Source organism: Panthera uncia, chromosome E3 (genome assembly GCF_023721935.1).
Source record: "Panthera uncia isolate 11264 chromosome E3, Puncia_PCG_1.0, whole genome shotgun sequence".
In the NCBI taxonomy this organism is placed as follows: domain Eukaryota; kingdom Metazoa; phylum Chordata; class Mammalia; order Carnivora; family Felidae; genus Panthera; species Panthera uncia.
This window is the reverse complement of record NC_064815.1, coordinates 27,982,952-28,001,367: the sequence shown is the minus strand read 5'-3', so window position 1 is coordinate 28,001,367 and position 18,416 is coordinate 27,982,952. Positions and strand designations below refer to the sequence as shown.

General features: G+C 46.8%; 2 protein-coding genes across 2 annotated transcripts in view; one reads left to right on the top strand and one right to left on the bottom strand.

The window, feature by feature from the left end:
* ARPC1A (actin related protein 2/3 complex subunit 1A) overlaps positions 1-13,502 on the top strand; it is a 29,086-nt gene extending 15,584 nt beyond the window's left edge. The window contains exons 4-10 of the mRNA XM_049639305.1: positions 685-907; positions 3,417-3,524; positions 5,918-6,130; positions 8,396-8,471; positions 8,708-8,901; positions 11,146-11,236; positions 13,105-13,502. Of these exons, the coding sequence (XP_049495262.1) occupies positions 685-907; positions 3,417-3,524; positions 5,918-6,130; positions 8,396-8,471; positions 8,708-8,901; positions 11,146-11,236; positions 13,105-13,143 (944 nt within the window). The 3' untranslated portion in view covers positions 13,144-13,502. The remainder of the gene's footprint in view (positions 1-684; positions 908-3,416; positions 3,525-5,917; positions 6,131-8,395; positions 8,472-8,707; positions 8,902-11,145; positions 11,237-13,104) is intronic.
* The window catches only part of ATP5MF (ATP synthase membrane subunit f), a 616,357-nt gene that overhangs the window by 512,759 nt on the left and 85,182 nt on the right, over positions 1-18,416 (bottom strand). The gene's annotated exons all lie outside the window — the stretch shown is intronic.

The window sequence follows — 18,416 nt, the reverse complement described above, 5'->3', positions numbered from 1 at the left end:
AACTGATCTTGACTTTGGGATCCTTCACAGACCCACCAATTAAGTAAAGGTTTGGTCAGATATGAAAAATAAACCTTATGTTCAGATACATATGTAGACCTCTTTCTAATTTAGATGCAGAGATACTCAAGGACTCTCTCTAGAACTTGTATCATTTAGGTTAGTTTAAATGACAGTGACCCTCAGAAGAATGTATAATGAATCACAATTTATATTTTCCCTCTACTGAAGATTATTTTAATTTGCTCTGATGTTGTTTTATTTAGATGTGGCAGACTTTCAGTTAATGTCATGGAGTGAGGTCTGTTAATGAATGAATAATGGTACTTTAAACACCCCTCCCCCCCCCACCAAATATCTAATAACGAGGTAAGAAAAAGATCTTCAGGTCTTCCACCTGTGAACAGGTGGAAGAATGCTGCTGCTTAGTTTTTTACCCCCCACAGTTCTGAAACAGCTCTGTTCTCCCTGGCCTTGTAGAGGATCCTGAGTTGCAGAACTTTGCCGAGAAACCTTGCCTTTGAGTGTGAGGTGACAATCAGGACCATAGATGGGGGAAGGACGGGGCTGGGGAGGAAGATACCAGGCCCCCGTGTAGCCCTGCCGTGGCAGTGCCCCCCCTGGCTGTCTCATGGCTTTTAGCATGGGCCAGACAAAGCAGATGACACCACGCCTCACTTGCAGGTATCGACTGGGCTCCCAAGAGCGACCGCATCGTCACTTGCGGGGCAGACCGCAATGCCTATGTCTGGAGTCAGAAAGATGGTGTCTGGAAGCCAACCCTGGTGATCCTGAGAATTAATCGTGCAGCAACTTTTGTCAAGTGGTCCCCGCTAGAGAACAAATTTGCTGTGGGAAGTGGAGCACGACTCATTTCTGTTTGTTACTTTGAGTCTGAAAATGACTGGTGAGCAACGGCTGAGTATTTTTTATTTCTGTCTGTGGAATTACACCTGTGGACCACCTGTGTTCTTGGTGACTTCATGAGTCCCTGGGTGAAGGCTTACCTATAACTTCAGTGTTTCCTCATCTGGAGATTTTTTTTTTTCCTCTGAAAATCTCCATTTCCTCTGAAGATTTTTCCTTCTTGTGTGCACATTGGGTCAAATCTCACATCTTTCTCATATTGATAGAGACCTGTGGCCCTATGTTCTGAAATCATAACTAGTATGTACTGTAAGATGCTGCTCTCCTCATTCTGTGCTGTCCAGACTGTTTTCTTACTCTGACAGGGAAATCATAAACTTGAGAGATTCCCATGACCTGAGGAATGATTTTTTTAGATACAAAATATCTATGATTCCTACAGATGACAGTGCTCTCCTTTGGAAGGGGCAGAGTTTTTTTTTAATTTATTTGCTAACCGGAGTGCCTGGGTGGCTCAGTCGGTTAAGCATCCGACTTCAGCTCACGTCATGATCTCACAGCTCCTGGGTTCAAGCCCTGCGTTGGGCTCTGTGCTGACAGCTCGGAGCCTGGAGCCTGCTTCTGATTCTGTGGGTGTCTCTCTCTCTGCCCCTTCCCTGCTTGTGCTCTGTCTCTCTCTGTCTCAAAAATAAATGCTAAGAATTTTTTTTTTTAATTTATTTGCTAACCAAATCTGTGTCTTCATATAATATTTTACTCATTTGAGCTGTTGAAGTAAAAATTGACCAGAATCTTGGAACTGTGATCACCTTGTTAAACTTTTTGTATAAATTACTTTCAGCTGAGCCACTCAAAATACAGAGATTGATTTTATGGCTAAGTAACTTATTTTACCTATTCCTTCCCACTTACTTTAATAAGAAAACAACTCTGCTCTATCTGGCATGCACTCAGAAAGGGTGGTAAGTAGCCTTCAACATGGAATTGTCATTTAGTACGAATCTGGCAGTGTTTGTATTTGCACTAAAAATAGCAGAGTATACATTACTCTTTGTGTTAGCATTACTGTTTGCTTTCTACTGAAACAGTGAAAGGAATGGATTATATTAATGTTTTGTAATTGAGTGAAATCTCAGAAATTTTGATTCTTTGAAAAGAAAGTCTGTAAATTTGCAACGATTCAGTTAGGAATTCAAGACTTGCATTTTTCTTTCAAGCACATGTAAAAATAAGTCTAACAAAACGTTGCCTGGCAAAAATCATTTAGAAGACTCACTGTAATGAATAGATAAGAAAAATTTTCCTTCCTGGGTAACCTTCAGTCTCAGAGATTGCTCACATTTTTATTCATTGAAAAATAGTTTCGAATATAGGTAAATTGGGCTGTACTGTAGTGCAAGGTATTGTCATTTGAACAAGCTATATGTTCAGAGGCGTTTCTTGGCTATAGAACAACATTTTATTGGAATGATGTGAATATTTTAAAATAATCTCTAAAAGCCTTTAAAATAACTTCATTATAAGCAAGTCAAAATGTCTGTTTTTCAGAATGAAATTTTTTATATAAGTTCCTAAGACAGATTCTATGGAAACATAATTTGGCATTCAAAGATGGGCGTTTGGCTTGATATTCAGTCTCTTAACTCTTACCTTTTTTTTTTTAAGTTTATTTACTTTGAGAGAAAGAGAACACGAGAGCAAGAGGCAGAAAGAGGAGAGAGAGAGCAGCTCAATCAGGCTCTGCTCTGAAAGCACAGAGCCCAGCATAGGGCTGGATCTTACAAACTGTGAGATCATGACCTGAAGCAAAATCAAGAGTCAGATGCTTTTAATTTTTTTTTTTTCATGTTTATTTTTAAAGAGTTGGATGCTTAACCAACTGAACCACACAGGCATCCCCAGTCTTTGAGCTCTTGAGCAGCAGAACATGATTGGTTTTTAAGCACCAGTTTAGGGGGAGAAGTTGAATTAGCTAAGCCGGAATAATAACTGATCTCAGTTATAAATATATCTCAGACATAAATCTCAGACATAAATATCCCTGGAGTGGAGCTAGAGAATTAGAACTTCTGAGAGGTTGTGATTTTCTTGGTTGTGATTCCTCTGTGAAAAAGAAAGAATTTGCAGCTTCAGAGGCTTAGAAAAGAAATGAAGTTATTTTACAACCCAGATTTAACCTGAAATGAAATAACAAGTCACTAAATATTTACATAAAAATGTAAGTAATTCAAACTGCAATTTTTATCTGAACGGTTAAGGTCACATATGATCTGAAATTCCACGGAGCCGTATCCAGAGTTAATCCATAAATATAATTACTAACGGGGATCCCATGATAGCCAGGAAGGCTCAGAAGGGGCTGCTGTGATGAGAATGTTGTAAAAGACAGAATCGAAAGGACCATTTACGGCTCTTCTCCCTCTCTCCTTTCTGGTCTCTGGCAGAAGGCCTGGTAGCCACCTGTGTTTCGCCTGACACGCACTTGTAGGTCCTTTGGGAGCTGTTGCTTGATGTGTGGATAAACTGAAATGGATTTTCTCCTTTTGTAGGTGGGTCAGCAAGCACATTAAAAAGCCGATTCGCTCCACAGTCCTCAGCTTGGATTGGCATCCTAACAATGTTTTGCTGGCAGCAGGATCGTGTGATTTCAAATGCAGGTGGGAACAAATGAGAATTGGTAGGCAGAATTGATCTGTTCATTGTTCATCTTTCACATATTTTTTTTAAGTTTATTTATTTTTGAGAGAGAGAGAGAGAGCCCAAGTGGGGTAGGAGCAGAGAGAGAGAGAGAATCCCAAGCAGGTTTTGCACTGTCATTGCAGAGCCCGATGCAGGGCTTGAACTTACGAACCATGAGATCGTGACCTGAGCTGAAGTCAGAAACTTAACCAACTGAGCCATCCAGGCGTCCCCATCTTTCACATATTCTTAAGGTTTCTTTGCTTTGTAAAGTACTGTGCTAGGCACTACAAGGGATTCGGAGATGAGTGGAGCTTGTGATCTAGGAAAGCAAGCACCAGAGATGGCCGAGGTAGAGGGAAGTGGACTTGGAGGCGCGGGAGTGGGGAGATGTAAGAGTGGGGCCCGGAAGTTCACCTTAGGCAGAGCATCCGTGTTTGGAGCAGTGATCTAGTGGCCCTCGGACCACAGTATTGTTTCTTGTTTGATAACCCAGGCAGGGACTTGGCAGATTCCAGAGTGAGGCGAAAACGAACAAAACATAGCTGAACAGTGCACTGCTGAGCTATTACTGCACTGTTCCTTTTCAGTTAAAGCTTTTTTATTTGTTGTTCGTGGGAGGCTAGAAGAAACACAGCCACTTTGCTAAGAGCTTTAAGGTCAAACGGTGTAATTTCTTTTTAAAGTTATTCTTTATCAAGAAGGCTTTCTTCCCTTAGAAGAAAAGCAAATAAATGTTACTTCATGTTGACTGGTTGGTTGGTTGGTTGGTTGGTTTTTAAAGATACGTGTGGGAATTTGGCTGTGGAATGGCGGGTACAGGGGTGTCAAGGCACTCTGGAAAAAGATTGGTTCTTAAAAAAAAAAAATTGTTTCTACTTAAGAATCAGTGTAACAGCAAAGATGCATAGACATTCTTAAGGAGAATTCAGAAGTTTTGTTGTCTGTGATATGTTATCCAGTCATTCTAGCTCCCGTAGAAGATGAAGCTGAATGATCCATACCACCTGGGTTATCAAGCTGTGTCTAAAAAATCTGACTGTGAAAATAGGTTACCAATTCTTTTGTTACTATTACTTTCCGGAAATAAACTTTGCTTGGACTTGTAGTCCTGTGGGTAAGAGTCTGTTCAGGTCGCACTCTCGAGTTGGCGTCTGAGAACCACCAGCTATGTCTTGGTCTCCGGTGGCTAGAGCAGTGGCCATTGCGATGCTGACTTACAGCCCAGTGATTCTCATGATTCTCATTCTCAGTCCCATAAAAATGGAGAACGAACTGATGGCTGCCAGAGGGAAGGGGGGTGGGGGGATGGGCTCAATGGGTGACGGGGAGAGGGAGGTACAGGCTTCCAGTTACAAAGTGAGTCACGGGAATGACCGGGAATATAGTCACTGATGCCGCAAGAGCGGTGTATGGTGACAGATGCCAGCTGCACCAGCAGTGAATGGGGCATAAAGCGTAGCGAAGCTGAATCACTGTGATATACGCCTGAAACTACAGTAAAATTGTGTGTCAGCTCTACTCAATAAAAAAAAATAAAGCCCAGTGATTCTGAGGTCATGTCCTGTAATCTAACCTCTCGCCTTTTGCCTCCCTAGTGCTCTGCCTCTTCCAGAGCTACTGCTGTCATTGTCATTTGGGAGGAAATATCCCAGATCATTTTAGGGAGTCTCTAGGTCCAGAAGTTCTTGAAGAGAGGCTCTATGAAGTAGAAATAGCATCGGGGGCGGGTGGGGGGGTTCCCCGCCTCTCTTTATCCCTCCTCACACACAACTTCGTGGAATTCGAGAGAGAGGCTGCTGACAGCAGGCTGGAAAGCACCCTTCTTCAACCCAGACCATACCTGCCACAGAGACACGACAGGGAGCCCAGGGCCGCGTGAAGCCCGCCCTCCTGATAGCACGAGGGGGAGCCTGTCCGCTCTCTCACTGGTCTCCCTTGGCTTCCTCCTTGGGTGTCCCTTTCTTTAAATGGGTTCATACCACTGCTTTATTGCAGCGTAGCAAATAGTTTCCTCTCCTGCCGTTGGGCTGTGTGGGCTTCCTGGCCTACTGTGTTGAGACAGGAAGGAATGCTGTTCTCAGTGGGGTCTGCCATGTGCGAGGGGGCGGCGTGACAGCAGGACCCTCCTCCAGAATTCCCCACTCCTGGGAGGGAAGGGCCTTTGTGTTCATTACTTCTAGAACTGCACCCCTACGCCTGCGACCATTCTTGTCTTAAGAAATTTGTGTGTGTGACTGTGTCATGTTTTGCTCTTCAAGGATTAATCTCTTTGCATCCTAAGACCCCTTACGGCAGCTGCCTGTGGCCTGTTTCTTTATACACATATTTTCACCTGCTTTGTCCTTCTTTCCTGCCCCTTAAACTACAGAGTGTTTTCTGCCTACATTAAAGAAGTGGATGAAAAGCCGGCCAGTACGCCATGGGGCAGCAAGATGCCTTTTGGTCAGCTGATGTCAGAGTTTGGTGGCAGTGGCACTGGTGGCTGGGTGCATGGGGTCAGCTTCTCTGCCAGTGGGAGCCGCCTGGCCTGGGTCAGCCATGACAGCACCGTATCTGTTGCCGATGCCTCAAAAAGCGTACAGTGAGTATTTGCCTTTTGTTTGGAGTTAGGGAGTGGGGTTGGGATCTCTCTGCAGCTTGGCCAAGGCTGTTCTTCCCTGGGTGCCAGTTCAGGATGTGAGCATAAAACTCTGACCCAGAACCGCAGGGCCGCCTTTTAAGTCCCAGACACACGTTTAGATTGTCCTTTTGGGGAAATTTGAAAGAGTTAGGTCTCACTTGCAGAAACAGTTCTTAATGGAGGTAGTGTTGGTAATTCCTCTGAAGGACTCTCCTTGCCTGCTGCTTCTGCTGCTGCTGCTGCTGCTGCTGCAAGTTCCTTCACGTGGTTAGTTTAGTCTGTTACTGTGGATTCTTTACGACAGGTAAATGTCATCCCCCAGCCTTAAGTAGGAGATAAGTTCTTACTCTGTAGTCAAGGAACAGTGACTCCATTCATTTGGGACTCCATCTAGTAATACTTAAAACCCCGATGCCAGTTCGTCTGGACTATGCTGGAAGAACTCGAATTACAGTGACTCATTTGTGAGTGAGACACCTGCCCAGCCTTGGGGAGGGCACCAGGCACCTTGTCAGACGTCGGAATTTTTATCTGCTCATCGTGTTGGAGGGACAGAGATGATTGGAATTCCTTCCCCTTATGAATCTTTGTCTTTCCTGGTGAATCCTTTTTTATTGGCAGCTAAAGGTTACCCACCTTTAAAGATTTCCTAACTTATTGCTGTGTGCTGAGAACTGCTCACATCAGGTGACTCTTCCTCCCTCTGCTGCATGGTGACAACAAAGTGACACTTCAGAGAGAATATTTTTTTCCTAAGTGGATTGAATTGTGGGTTTTGGCAGAGGGGGGAGTTGTTTTATTTTAAGAGAGAGAGTGGGGGAGGGGCAGAGAGTGAGAGAGAGAAAGAATCCCAAGCAGGCACTGTGGTTGTCAATGCAGAGCCCAATTCAGGGCTTGAATTCACAAACGATGAAATCATGACCTGAGCCAAAATCAAAAGTTGGATGCTTAACTGACTGAGCCACCCAAGCGCCTCTTACTTATTTTGAAAACACCACCTTAAATGTTGTGGTCTCCCAGGTTTCTATACACATTTAGGCACTTAATGTATCTTTTCATTTTTAACACAAATGGGGTTATGCTATACATTTTGTACAGTAATTTGCTTTTTATTGTTCAGTAATGTTTTGATGTCATAGTTATTTGATTTGTGTACAGTTTGTTGTAATGTGTAATAAGCTTTTAGCACATGCTTATTACAAGCCCCTGTCTGCCCTTCTATTGATTTATGATTTGGCTTTTCCAGTCCTGCAAGTCAGATGACATTCTCCACCCTTCCCCTTCTCGAACATAAATGTTTTATGTAGTAACAGCCAGTGTTTTATATAGTAAGGTGCCCCAGTAAGGCCTTAAGATGAGGTATTAGGACTTTAATCCGATGCCAGTGGTATTGGCAGGGGGGGAGGGGGTCTCCTTAGACATAGTTTTCTAAATGCATCCTCTTTTACATGAAGCTCTGAGATCCTAATTCATCAACCAACGTGTGTGCCTGCCATCTCTACGTGACCTGTTGGCCAGGTGCTGGAGCAGATAACTACTATCTCTACGTGTACACACATGTGCCCCAGCCCAGTTGTGTGTGAGATCCTGGCTGGCTAAGGCAGTGTCGTATTCATCGGTGGCTCCAGCTCCTCCCCCAGTGCCTGGCAGAAAAAAGAGAATAGACTCTTCAGATGTTTGTGCCCACTCTCTGGGAGCCCAGGGTGAGCATGGGCGAGGAGAGGATGGCAGCACAAGGCGTTCAGTCATGAGTGACAGTGACAGGAAGAGCGTTGGGTGGCCAGAAAGGAGAAGCCACTTTAGGGTGAAGAGGTCCAGGAAAGCTTCATGGAGGTGATCTAATTAGAGCTGAGCTTCAGAAACCATGTGGACTTCGGATAAGCATGTGGGTAAAGGGTGTGGGAGCAAAAGCAAAAGACGGGAAAGGATAAGGGTCACTGGGGACCGTGTCGTAGACCAGTCTGTCATGAGTGGGGAGGCCCCAGAAGCAGGTGGGGCCCAGGCCAGAGAGGCCAAAGACCTCTGTTTCTGCAGGTTACCCCAGGGCTGTGTCGGTCTTGAGATTCTTGATTCCTGAAAGTGTAGGTCATGGGGCTCCTTTTAAGCATAAGAGCTTGTTTATACTGTCCAAGCGCCTGTGAAAATGGGTCCTTAGTCATCTTCTGTGTCTATAAAGAAGCTGTGTGGTCTGTTCCATCTCAATTTAACAATTATTCTTGTATTCAGGGTCTCAACTCTGAAAACGGAGTTCCTGCCCCTGCTGAGTGTGTCATTTGTTTCGGAGAACAGTGTTGTAGCTGCCGTGAGTATTTCTCTTTATTTCCCCTCACAGTACACTGTATTTAATTCTCCCGGACGGGAACAGCGCGTGCTCTGTGACTTGCTGTGCTCTCACAGGCCAGCACAGCCTTTTAGGACAGCTGGCCTGTGAGACTGGGTGGTATGGTGTGTGGTGTGTGTGTTTGTGTGTGTTTAAGTGCGGTGGTGACTGTTCTGCTGAGGGGCTGGTAGGTAGGCCTGACCGATGTCTTGTTTCAGGGCCATGACTGCTGCCCGATGCTCTTTAACTACGATGACCGTGGCTGCTTGACCTTCGTCTCCAAACTAGACATTCCAAAACAGAGCATCCAGCGCAACATGTCCGCCATGGAGCGCTTCCGCAACATGGACAAGAGGGCCACGACTGAGGACCGCAACACGGCTTTGGAGACGCTGCACCAGAATAGCATCACGTAGGTGCCACTCAGCCACCTGCAGCCAGGGCCCCAGCCACCTGTAGAGAAGCGTTTAGGTGACCAAGATGCCTTTCTGCCTCCTCATTTCCTGGCTGGATCCCTGTGCCAGTCGTGTGTGCTGTGTGCCCAGACATTGCTTTGGGAACAAGAGCAGGGACAAGTCTCTAGCCTCCCGACTGCAGACTCTTATTTTCAGCTTGTGACAGAGTCGTTCTGTCCTTTGAAGTGCAGATGGCACGAGACAGCCTCCCCCACCTCGAGCTGCACTGGTCCTGTTGCCGCCACCGCTGTGTGAGCTGCCTCCTCCCAGGGCCATGGCTGAGAACGAGAGGAGACCTTCCTGAACGTCCTGCTCCTCTCAGTGAGCACAGGACAGGAACACTGGTTATACCTGTCATTTCGGCCGTGGGTTTCTAGTCACGCACACCAGTAAGAAGATCATTTAATGAAAGAAACAGAATTATTTGATACCATATGGTAAAACCAAGGAGTTTCTTGACTTAAGTTTTCATCAGGCGTATGTAAACTGTGTTTTATCCAAAAGGTTTGATTTTTTGTTTTGTTTTCTTTTAACTCTAGAGGAGAAGTGTAGTTTGCCCTTGATATTTTAAATGACTGTGGTCAGAGTTAGGTACCACAGAACTTTCTCTTTTTGATTAGACCTTTTGTTTTGAGAGATTTTCATTGTGATGATGGTGGGAAGAAGAACGGAAAGGTCTAGACTTTCTCTTTGAGAGAATTATTAAATGCACCTTGTGCTTGTGATCATGTTCAGTGGAAAGGGCTGCTGGACTTAAAATAGGCTGAAAATATCTGCACTCTCTTGAAAAATAATAACTTGAGGGGCGCCTGGGTGGCTCAGTTGGTTAAGTGTTCGGCTCAGGTCATGATCTCACAGTTCGTGAGCTGTGCTGACAGCTCAGCGCCTGGAACCTGCTTCGGATTCTGTGTCTCCCTCTCTCTCCGCCCCAACCCCACTTGCACTGTCTCTCAAAAGTGAATAAACATTAAGAAAAAAAAGTAAAAAAAAAATTAATAACTTGGAGGCCTAACAGAACTTTTCTCCACACTTCAGATTCTTTGTCTTGAATGAGTTTCAAAACTATGTCTTGTGAATTTCTCTGAAGCTTCTCTGCAGACTATGTATCAGGAAGGAAACAACTCATTGCATCTTTTGAGACTTTCAAGTAAAAAGACCCTGGAGATTGGCAAGGTTCCTTTTATTTGCAGATATTAAATCCTCTTTGCCCTTAAGCAAAGGATCGGCAGACTTTTTCTGTAAGGGACCAGAGGGTAGATATTTTAGGTTCTGAGAAGGTATAGAGGCTCTGTCAGCTATGCACATCTGTTGTGGCACACAGGCAGCCATTGGCAGTATGTATCTAAATGAGCGTGGATGTGTTTCAGTACAACTTTTATGGACACAGAAGTTTGAATTTCTGCATAATTTTCACATCATGAAGTAATAGTCTTCATTTTTTTGTCACCATTTAAATCGTAAGCTATTCTTAGCTTACAGGCTGTACAGAAACAGGCCGTGTGCACCGTTTTGCCATCTCCTTCCCCAGACAGAATGTTCTAGACGTTTCAAAGAAAAAAGAAAAATATTGTCTGAGCTGTGGAATTGATTTTCTTGAAAGTTTTTCAGATAATTAGGCCAAGACAAGTTGCTGCATTAATCTCTTCCTCTACTTTGCTTGCTTGGAATCCTGCGGCGTGTCTGAGTGTTGTTCATGTTTGCAGTGATTAGTTTCAAATGCAGGGAGAGTAGGGAGAGCTCTTGGCTTACAGGCCCTGGTTGTCTTGGAGGGTGATTTGGGAGTTTCTGTTTGGAGCCAGTTGGATTTCAGTCATGCTTTATCCTGCCTCTAGTTTGTTTTTGTTTTGTTTTGTTTTGTTTTTAATTGTTTCCATCTCCGTCATTGCTGTGGTCTTGCGCACACTCTGTTCCCTGGCAGTTTGCATGCTGTGTGCCTGGCTCGTCCCGCTTCTCTGCGTCACTGTAATTAATACAGCTTCTTACCTTTTCTCTCTTTTCAGTCTTGACTTTTCTGGATGTCTGGTAACGAGGTGCACTTGAATGTTTTCTGAGGCAGATTGCTGCAGCCTAATCTTGATGGACAACTTAATATTTTGCAGTTGGGAATTCCATTTCCTTAAAATGCCCTTACACTGTTAGGAAGGTTGGGACTCACTCCCACCACATATCTTACAGTCTCTCTTGTTTTTCCTTCTTTTCAGTCAAGTGTCTATTTATGAAGTGGACAAACAAGATTGTCGCAAATTTTGCACTACTGGCATCGATGGAGCCATGACAATTTGGGATTTCAAGGTATTTTCTGCTTTTCAAAAGAAATCTTGTTTGTGTGAAATTCTTCCTGTGACCAGAATGTTTCTCATTTCTTGGAACAAAATGTCAAATCCAGTGCACATCAGAAATGTAGAACAGGAGACTGTAGTCGTCTTTAAAACCAAAGTCAGGGCACCTGGCTGGCCCAGTCAGTGGAGCGTGTGACTCTTGGTCTTGGGGTTGTGAGTTTGACCCCTACATCGGGTGTAGAGGTTACTTTAAAAAAACAAAAAAAAACCCTCAAGACTTGAAAGCCATTGGAAGAAAACCAGACTTTCTCAGTGACTTGGGGTACATCCTTCTAGATGTCCATTTATCCGTGGAGGAAAAAATTCAGTGCTGTTTTTGTAGCTGGCCCTGTGTTGGGCACCAGTGTCTTTATAGATACATTTTTGTGGTTTACACCCATTAATCTAGTAAACGTTTGCTAAGTGTCTGCCGGGTGCCAGGCCTTGTACTAGGCACTGAGGACACCGAGGTGAGAGGGGTTCGTGTGGCAGAGGGGGTGGGGGTTAGGTGGATCTGCAGAAGAGCAGCCAGTGCCCGTGTTTCTACACCAAGGAATTCGGGGGCACATAAACTGCCAGCGCTGCAGGGAAGGGATGGGCTGAGCTGTGTCTCCAGGTGCAGTGGGATTTCAGGGCACGCGGGGGCGCGGGGCAAGTAGGAGCCGCAGGTGCAGACCAGCCGAGCTCAGAGCACGTTCTGGTTGGAGGCACCACCAGTGGTTTGCAGTGATGTGGGTCCTTCAGAAGCACCAGATGGAACTAGAAGGGCCTGTGGCGTGGTCAGAGAGAGGGAGCTGGGCTTTGTCTGCAGACGCCCAGGAGCTGGTCCAGAGCTGGACAGCAAAGCACCAGAGAGTAAGGCGTGGGCAGCCTGGGCAGAGGCTGGGGAGTCCCGTGATCCAGTGAGGAGGTGATCTCCAGCTGTGGCAGGGGCTGTGACCCAGAACTTCTGCATTGGAGGGAGATTTCAGAGGCCAAATGGAAGGGCATCGTGACACTGAGGAACAAGCAGGGGGACCCTCACACTCTGCCTTGGCGATTGGGCAGATGGTGGACGAGATGAGGAACCAGGGGGGAGGAGCAGGAGTAGGAGAGGCTGGCCCCTGTGTGCAGCCCTGTAAATTTAATCTCAGTGGTTAACCTCCAAAACAGGTTAAGGTTCACAGAATTTTGCTACTGCCTGTGCATTTCCACCATGTTCGGTGTCCCCCCGCCCCCGCTCCTTGGGTGAAATACATAATATGGAATAGCCTCCAGAATATTTGGGAGAAACAAAGTGTCTTACTCAAAGTCTCTCCCCACCCTCCCACCTTTTTGTCTTCCGGCACTTTCCATCCTGGGCATCATGGCTGTGAAATTAGCTCCCTGGGCAGTTACACTCTACACTTTATTCTTTGACCCCTCTAAGCTAGGAGGTCCCACGGTAGTTTCCCCTTGGTCCGTCTGCCTTTGAGCACCTGCTGTGTGTTGTGCACCTGGCTGGCCGCTACTTGGCCTATGTCGTAGGAGGCAAAGAACATGCACATATTGGCCCTCATCACTATGGGCCAATGGCACAGGGAGGAAACATGCAGGTGGGAGCACTTCCAGATCCTGTGGCTTGGAGCCATGGGAACAGGGGAGCACATGGCTGGAAAGGGCCGGTGGGGGGCCCAGTACTGGAGAGTCTCTGCAGGGCCCAGTGCTGGGAGAGCATGTCTCACGGGTGGGCGGGGCCAGATTTGGGGGGCACAGGGCAGGGGGGGTGTTGCAGGTAGGTCAGGGAGGAGAGGCTGGTCAGGGGGAAGACTCCAGGACGGACAGTCGTCAGTAACCTTTGGTGTTCTTCCTGCCATTTTCAAGACCTTGGAGTCTTCTATCCAGGGCCTCCGGATAATGTGAAGCTGAGTGAGCCTCCCAGATCCAGCATGACAAACTGACAAAAGTGACAAAGTGTGCTGACACGGCCCCGCCGTTTGCATGGTGGTGAGGAGAGCCAGCCGCAAGGAAACACTGAAGACACGTATCGCGCAAATATTGTTTGTGTGTTTTTGTTTGAATATAATTGGTGAAAGTGTTGGTTTTTTTAAAAAAAGCAGCAATGATTTGGGTTTTTTGTTTTTTGTTTTTGCTATTTCATTCCATTCTTGACCAAAGCTTCTCTTGAAGTAGTTTATTATGGAAAATTGTCACACTAACTTAAAGGAAAGGGTGGGGAGATATGTAAATTGCTAAACAGTTAAATAAAAATACTGAATGTGTTTTTGGTTTTGTTTCGTTATAACTACTTTTAGTAGAAAACTATGGACAAATTCTTCATTAAACTATTTAATTTTTAGGGTAAAATCTTTATAACCAGGTTTTTTTTTTTTTAATTTTTTTTAATGTTTATTTATTTTTGAGAGAGACAGAGAATGTGAGTGGGTTGGGGCAGAGAGAGAGGGAGGCACAGAATCTGAAGCAGGCTCCAGGCTCCGAGCTGTCAGCACAGAGCCTGACACAGGGCTTGAACTCACAAACCGTGAGATTATGACCTGAGCCAAAGTCGGATGCCCCTGAGCCACCCAGGCGCCCCTTAGGGTAAAATCTTAAATTCTAAGTTGCTTTATTTTAATTCTATTAGAGCACAAGCCAGGCAGAGAGAGAGAGGGAGGAGGAGGGAAGGAGGGAGAACCTTAAGCAGGCTCACACTCAGTGCAGAGCCCGACGCAGGGCTTGACCCAATGACACTAGGGGATCATGACCCAAGTGGAAGTCAAGAGTCAGATGCTCAACTGACTGAGTCACCCAGGTGCCCCTAACAAAAGGTTTTATAAGGTTTTAAAAATTAGCTAATTGTACAGAAAAGGGCTGATGCTCTTTAACCTTGGGGTTATCCTTTACATTGGGTAGTTTTTCCATTGTCTTAGGGTTGCAGAATTACCCACAGGGAGCAGTTTTTAGCAATGTCCAGGGAGGCCCAATCAGTTAAGCGTCCAACACCTGATTTCGGCTCAGGTCATGATCTCACAGTTTGTGAGATCAAGCCCCATGTCAGGCTCTGCGCTGACAGCGTGGAGCCTACTTGGGATTCTCTCTCCCTCTCTCTGCCATGCATGCGTGCGCACACACAAGCTCCCTCTCTCTCAAAATAAAAAGGCCTCCTGGGTGGTTCAGTCAGTTAAGTGTCCAGCTCCAGTCATGATCTCATGGTTTGTGAGATTGATCCCCGCATTAAACTGTGCACGGACAGTAAGGAGCCTGCTTGGAATTCTTTTTCCTCTTCCCCGCACATGCACATACTCTCTCTCAAATAAATTAAAAAAAAAAAAAAAGAATGTTTAGCTTTATGGCTTTTACTGCCAGGAGTGGAGTCTTGCAGTCTTCCATGAGTCAGATATTTTGACTATGATCTGCTGACTTTTAGGCTAAGGGTCAACCTAAAACCAAAATGGCGTTACTTTGGTCACCTTGCCTCCCAAGCCTTCCCTCTTGCCTCCCAGTGACTTGAAGACAGCTCTAGTTTTAGGACACTGGTAACCATGCTTCTCAGAGGACATCATGATACCCTCTTGAGTAATTTTGCCCTTCGGCGACTCCTGGGAACGATACTCCCCTCTAGGAGGGGATCTCTGCGGCGGAGGTATTTGCTGTGGCCTCCTCTCTGGACCGCTGGTGGCAGGAACCGCTTGTATAAATGTGTTTGCACCAGTGCACAGGCTGTTGTCCCAGAGGAGAGACAGAAGTAGCCCCTAAACAGGAATTAGCTAAAAAGTCTTTTAGTTTAATTAAATCACATGGTTTGGCCAACAGGCCCAGAGGTTTTTAGAGAAATAGCGTATTCCACGAGAGAAACAACAGCAACGGAGAAACATTTCTAACTTTGCCTCCAGTAATTTAGCCAGAGTGGGGTTTTTTTTGTTTGTTTTTTTATAACTTGGGCCATGTCTCCCCCAGGGAGGAAGGCCCATCCCAGTGAGGACAGCCAGAAACCCACAGCCCTGCAGTGCTGGGGGCTATATACTATGCACCCCTCTTCCTCTCACTAGCTCCGAGACTCAGGCCATGCCTGGGGCCACAATTATTACCCATCTGGAGAGCCTCTGGGTGACTGCCAAAGCCCTTTGATTCAAGCCTTTGGGCTCTGATGGCAGGTTATAGTTCTGCCAAGTTGTGTGACCCTGAGCAATACAGTTAACCTCTCTGAGCCTCAGTCTCCTCACCTGTAAAATGGCAGTAAAAACAGGAATTGGTAATTCCTGTTAGTAAAGCTGAGGTTTGCTTTTAGGCTTTGCACTGATGCCATAATAGCCCCACAGACCCTTATTAACAGTGGGGTAGAATGGGAACCACATATGAAGGCTCTTGCTACCTGAAGAAAAATTTAAGTTATTTGCAGAGTATTCTGAGAAAAACCGAAGTCTGCCTCAGAACCCAGGTTAATTGCTTAGGCATGACTCTTCAGTTTGGCCCCGCAGCCATGTGTGCCCCACTCTGGAGGCAATGGTGTGAAGGGCCAGGGTTTCCCCAGGTGCCTGCAGTGTGGCTGAGGCACGAGCGACCCCACGTGGACTCAAGTCCCGTGTAGATCAGTATATAAATTATGAGGTTAGGTTGCTTGTTTATGCATGTATAATTAGAAACCGGGTGCAGTAGGTGGAATAATGCCCCCCCCCCCACCAAGATGTCCATGTCCTAATCCCTGGAACTTGTGAACTTTGCAGATATAATTAAGAGCTCAAGTCAGGAAGAGGATCCTGGATTATCCAGCTGGGCCCAGTATCCCAGGGATCCTTATGAGAGGGAGGCAGGCAGGTGAGTCAGAGATGTGGCCACAGGTTAGAGAGCCGCTGGGCCACGGAGCCAAGGAACGCCCGCAGCCTCTGGAAGCTGGCAAAGACCAGGAAACCAGGTCTCCCCTGGAGCCTCTGGAAGGAACACCACGCTGCCTGCTGAGACGGGAGACTCTGACCTCCAGAAACGTAAGAGAACATGTTTGCGTTGTCTTCAGCCGCCCTGCAGTGACAGGAAACTAATAGACGAGGTCAGTTCAGAAAAAGGAAGGAAGTATGGTCTAGAGCAGTGTTTCAAATTGAGGGTCAGAGCCCATCAATGGCTGTAAAAATCAATTTAGTAGGTCACGACTGGCATTTGAAAAATTGAACCCAGAGAAAATATTTTGCGTGTGTCACGATACCTAGGTTTCAGATATACGTGGGGACGTGTACTAGGTCACAGTATATATATCACTGTGGGTCGTGATCAGAAAAAATTCGAGGGGCACCTGGGTGGCTCAGTCGGTTAAGTTTCCGACTCTTGATTTCGGGTTCAGGGCATGATCTCACGGTTCGTGTGTTTGAGCCCCACGTCGGGCTCTGTGCTGACTGTGTGGAACCTGCTAGGGATTGTCTCTCTCCCCCTCTCTCTGTCCTTCCCCCACTTGCACATGTTCTCTCCCTCTCTCAAAAAATAAACTAAAAAAAAAAGTTTGAAAGGCACCACCGTAATGTCCGTCCCCTCAGGGTCCCAGGAAGGGTGCTGTAGCCACACCTTTGCTGCGCTACGGTGAGAATCCTGGACCAGGCACCAGCACAAGCAGTCAATAGGCATTAACTACTCATAGCAACCCTGTAGGGTTAGAACTGGTATAGCCACATTGTATTTATTTATTTTTAATGTTTCCTTGTTTATTTCGAGAGAGTGTGAGTGGGGGGAGGAGCAGAGAGAATCCCAAGAATCTCTGCTCAAAGCATGGAGTCCAACGTGGGGCTCAGTGTCACAGCCGTGGGATCGTGACCTGAGCCAAAATCGAGAGTTGGACGCTTAACCCACTGAGCCACCCAGGTGCCCCTGTGGAACATTGAAAGGTGACAAAGCCAGGCCAGAGAGGGTTGTGACGGCCCACATTGGAACACCGGCAAGCTGGCCAGAGCCCTGGTGGTAACCGCTAAGCACGCCCTCTGCTGGGCTTGGGCCGGGAGTGCAGATGCCTAGTGACCAAGCTCAGGGGCGGGGTCAGGTCACTGAAAGTGACGGGAGGGGACCTTTCCAACTTGTACCTTGTGGGGTTTTGTTGGAGTTTCCAGCTGAACTGATACAAAACCACGTGACTTGGCAGGGGGTGTTCAACAGGTGCTGCCCCCATCGGGGTCCTGGCACGTGGAATGCTAAGCGTGTTCTGGGCCTCTGCGTGGTGGACATCTGTCCTCCTAGGCTGAGAAAGAAGACACAAGGGTTTCTCCGGTTCCTCCTCATGGGGATCGGGTGGCAGTCCTTTGATCTCAGGGACAGAGACCCGTGGTCCCCAATTGGGGGTGGGCACATGCTAAGATGAGGAGCTCAGACTGGGTGCTTCTGGGACAGGTCTTCCTCCCTGGTCTCCCCGCTGCCTGGGCCAGCCCACCACTTCCGGAGTCCAGACGCCTGGAGCTTGGCTGCCCTCTTGTGACCAGGAGGCAGCAAGGAGGTGGAACAGAAAGCCGGAAAGAACCTCGATGACCTGGGGATGACTGCCTTCCTCCAAGCTGCATTTCTTGGAAACCTGAGAAGGAGTGCAGCGTCTTCACCCCAGGGTCCCGGGGGACGGGGCACGCAGTTTCCAGCAAGAAACAAGCTCTGTGAGGTGTTCTTAGAACTCCGAGTGAAGCCTTCCGCCCCAGGTCCCCCTCGCTCAGGAGAACCTCACTTAAGGCTTGAACAACTTTGATGCCAGAAGGGAGCGGCTTCACATAACCCCTCCCATGGCTTCCCAGTGTGTGGTGTGGTCGGGTCTTCCCACAGTGGCTGCAGGCCTGTGAGGGGGTTGCAGCACTTATCACGGTGTCAGCCTCTTCACAGATGCAGAGACTGAGGCACAGCAAGAAGCAGCATTTACCTGAAACTCCATTTTCTAACGCCACTTGTTGGCGTTAACAACAAGTTAACTTGTTGCAATCATTAACTCCTGCAATTTTGAGACAGCGGGAGGGGCAGAGAGGGAGAGAATCCCAAGCAGGCTCCTCACCGTCAGCGCAGAGCCCGAACTCCTGAGCCGTGAGATCACACCCTGAACAAATCCCCGAGCTGGACGTTTAAACGACTGTGCCACCCAGGCGCCCCGGTTTCTGCCCCCACTAAGTGGACAAGCTCAGTTTACACAGGAGGAGAGAGTCCTCAGGTGTTCACTTTTTTTTTTTTTTTTTTTTTTTTTTTTTTTT